The 1931-nt window shown below is 61.6% G+C and overlaps 1 protein-coding gene across 1 annotated transcript; it reads left to right on the top strand.

Annotated features, from left to right (window-relative positions):
* Window positions 1-6: 6 nt before the first annotated feature.
* Window positions 7-1928, top strand: FAM63A (family with sequence similarity 63, member A; the record flags this gene model as incomplete). The annotated part of the gene is given in 8 exon segments (XM_010292305.1): window positions 7-147; window positions 260-317; window positions 409-473; window positions 602-760; window positions 1455-1557; window positions 1653-1721; window positions 1724-1794; window positions 1887-1928. Coding segments are annotated over 8 exon segments (594 nt in total), but the record flags the coding sequence as incomplete, so codon positions are not given.
* Between the last annotated feature and the right edge of the window lie 3 nt (window positions 1929-1931).

Genomic DNA, 1931 nt, shown 5'->3' with positions numbered 1-1931 from the left:
CGGACCCCCAGTCGGGAAGTGGAGGCAGATTTTTATTGTGTGAAGTGGATCACTTGGAAAGGCGAGCGGACGCCCGTCATCACGCAGAGCGAGAACGGGCCCTGCCCGCTCCTGGCCATCATGAACATCCTCTTCTTGCAGTGGAAGGTAAGCGGGGTGCCGGGGAGATTTGGGGGGGCTGGCGAGGCAGGGGTCGGGCTTGGCTTCCCCCCAGATGGGGAGGGGAAGGGGCCGATCCCCAGCCTCTCGGTGCTTCCAGGTGAAGCTGCCCCCGCAGAAGGAGGTGATCACGGCCGAGGAGCTGATGGCACACTTGGGTGAGCTCCCCGGGGACCCCGTCATCCCTGCCCCGCTGCCGGGGGGCCGCAGTTAACCGGCTCGCCGGGGGCTGACCGCACTGCCTTGCAGGGGATTGCATCTTGGCCATCCAACCCCAGGAGCCGTCGGAGGGGCTGCAGCTCAACTTCCAGCAGGTGAGGAGCGAGGCCACGTGTCACCCAGACCAAAAATTGATCCCCTTCAATCTTGGGGAGCACCGCTGCAAGATTTGGGGTGCCTGTCCTGCTTCCTGAGCAAGCCCCCCCTTGTTTCTTCCCCCCAGAACATCAACGACACCATGATGGTCCTCCCTAAGCTCTCGACGGGGCTGGATGTCAACGTGCGCTTCACGGGTGTCTCGGACTTCGAGTACACACCCGAGTGCATCGTCTTCGACCTCCTCAACGTCCCGCTCTACCATGGCTGGCTGGTGGACCCCCAGGTGAGCTGGCCCTATGGCTGTCCTGCTGCCTGGCAGGTGGCTTGCGTGGGTCCGGGGACTCAAGGGAACGATCCAAGGTCTGGAGCCCCTCTCCTAGGAAGAGTTGGGGTTGTTCATCCTGGAGAAGATGACCAAGAAGAGCTTTCAATATATGAGGGATTATAGGAAAGATGGAGAGAGACTTTTACCATGACCTGTAGTGACAGGACAAGGGACAACAGTTTTAAACTGGAAGAGGATGGGTTTAGATGGGGCATAAAGAACTATTTTATGATGAGGGTGGTGAGGCGCTGGAACAGGCTGCCCAGAGAACCTGTGGATGCCCCGTTGTTGGAACTGTTCAAGGTCAGGTTGGACGGGGCTTAGAGCAACCTGGCCTGGTGGAAGATGTCCCTGCCTTGGCGAGGGGGGGTCTAGATGATCTTTGAAGGTGCTTTCCCAACCCAAACCCTTCTGTGATGCTGTGGATGGGCCTTTGAACCTGATCTAGTGCACGATGTCCCTGCCTGTGGCCGGAGGTTGGACTGATGATCCCAAACCCTTCCCCACGGTGGAAGCCACCAGCTCAGCTTCTTGGGCATCCCCGTGATGGAGCAGGGAACCAGCTGGTTGGGCAGGTTCAAACTGAGCCATCTGGGAGGGCAGGTGCCCGCAGACACGGTCCTCACCCCCCTGGCCCTTCCCCTCCCTGCAGAGCCCAGAGGTGGTGCAAGCCGTGGGCAAGCTCAGCTACAACCAGCTGGTGGAGAAGATCATCACCTGCAAACAGGCCAGCGACTCCAGCCTGGTGAGCGAAGGTAACAGCCCCCCGCCGCCCGGCTCCCTGCTCCCCAGGGTCCCTGGCACAGGGGCTCGGTGCCCCGGCCCTTGTCCCACCCCGCTTTCGCCCCAGGGCTGGTGGCGGAGCAGTTCCTGGAGTCCACGGCTTCCCAGTTGACCTACCACGGGCTGTGCGAGCTCACGGTGCCGTCAGGGAAGGCGAGCTCAGCGTCTTCTTCCGCAACAACCACTTCAGCACCATGATAAAGCACAAGGTGTGGCTCCGGGCCCTGCCCCGGCTTCCTTGGGCCGGCAGATCCCCCCCAATGCTGGCGGGGGCCAACTGTCCCCTTTCCCATCTCCCCAGGGCCACCTCTACCTGCTGGTGACGGACCAGGGCTTCCTGCAGGAG

Source organism: Phaethon lepturus, unplaced genomic scaffold, assembly GCF_000687285.1.
Source record: "Phaethon lepturus isolate BGI_N335 unplaced genomic scaffold, ASM68728v1 scaffold26018, whole genome shotgun sequence".
Classification (NCBI taxonomy): domain Eukaryota; kingdom Metazoa; phylum Chordata; class Aves; order Phaethontiformes; family Phaethontidae; genus Phaethon; species Phaethon lepturus.
The sequence above is the reverse complement of the archived record's forward strand: the minus strand, read 5'-3'. Positions and strand labels throughout refer to the sequence as shown.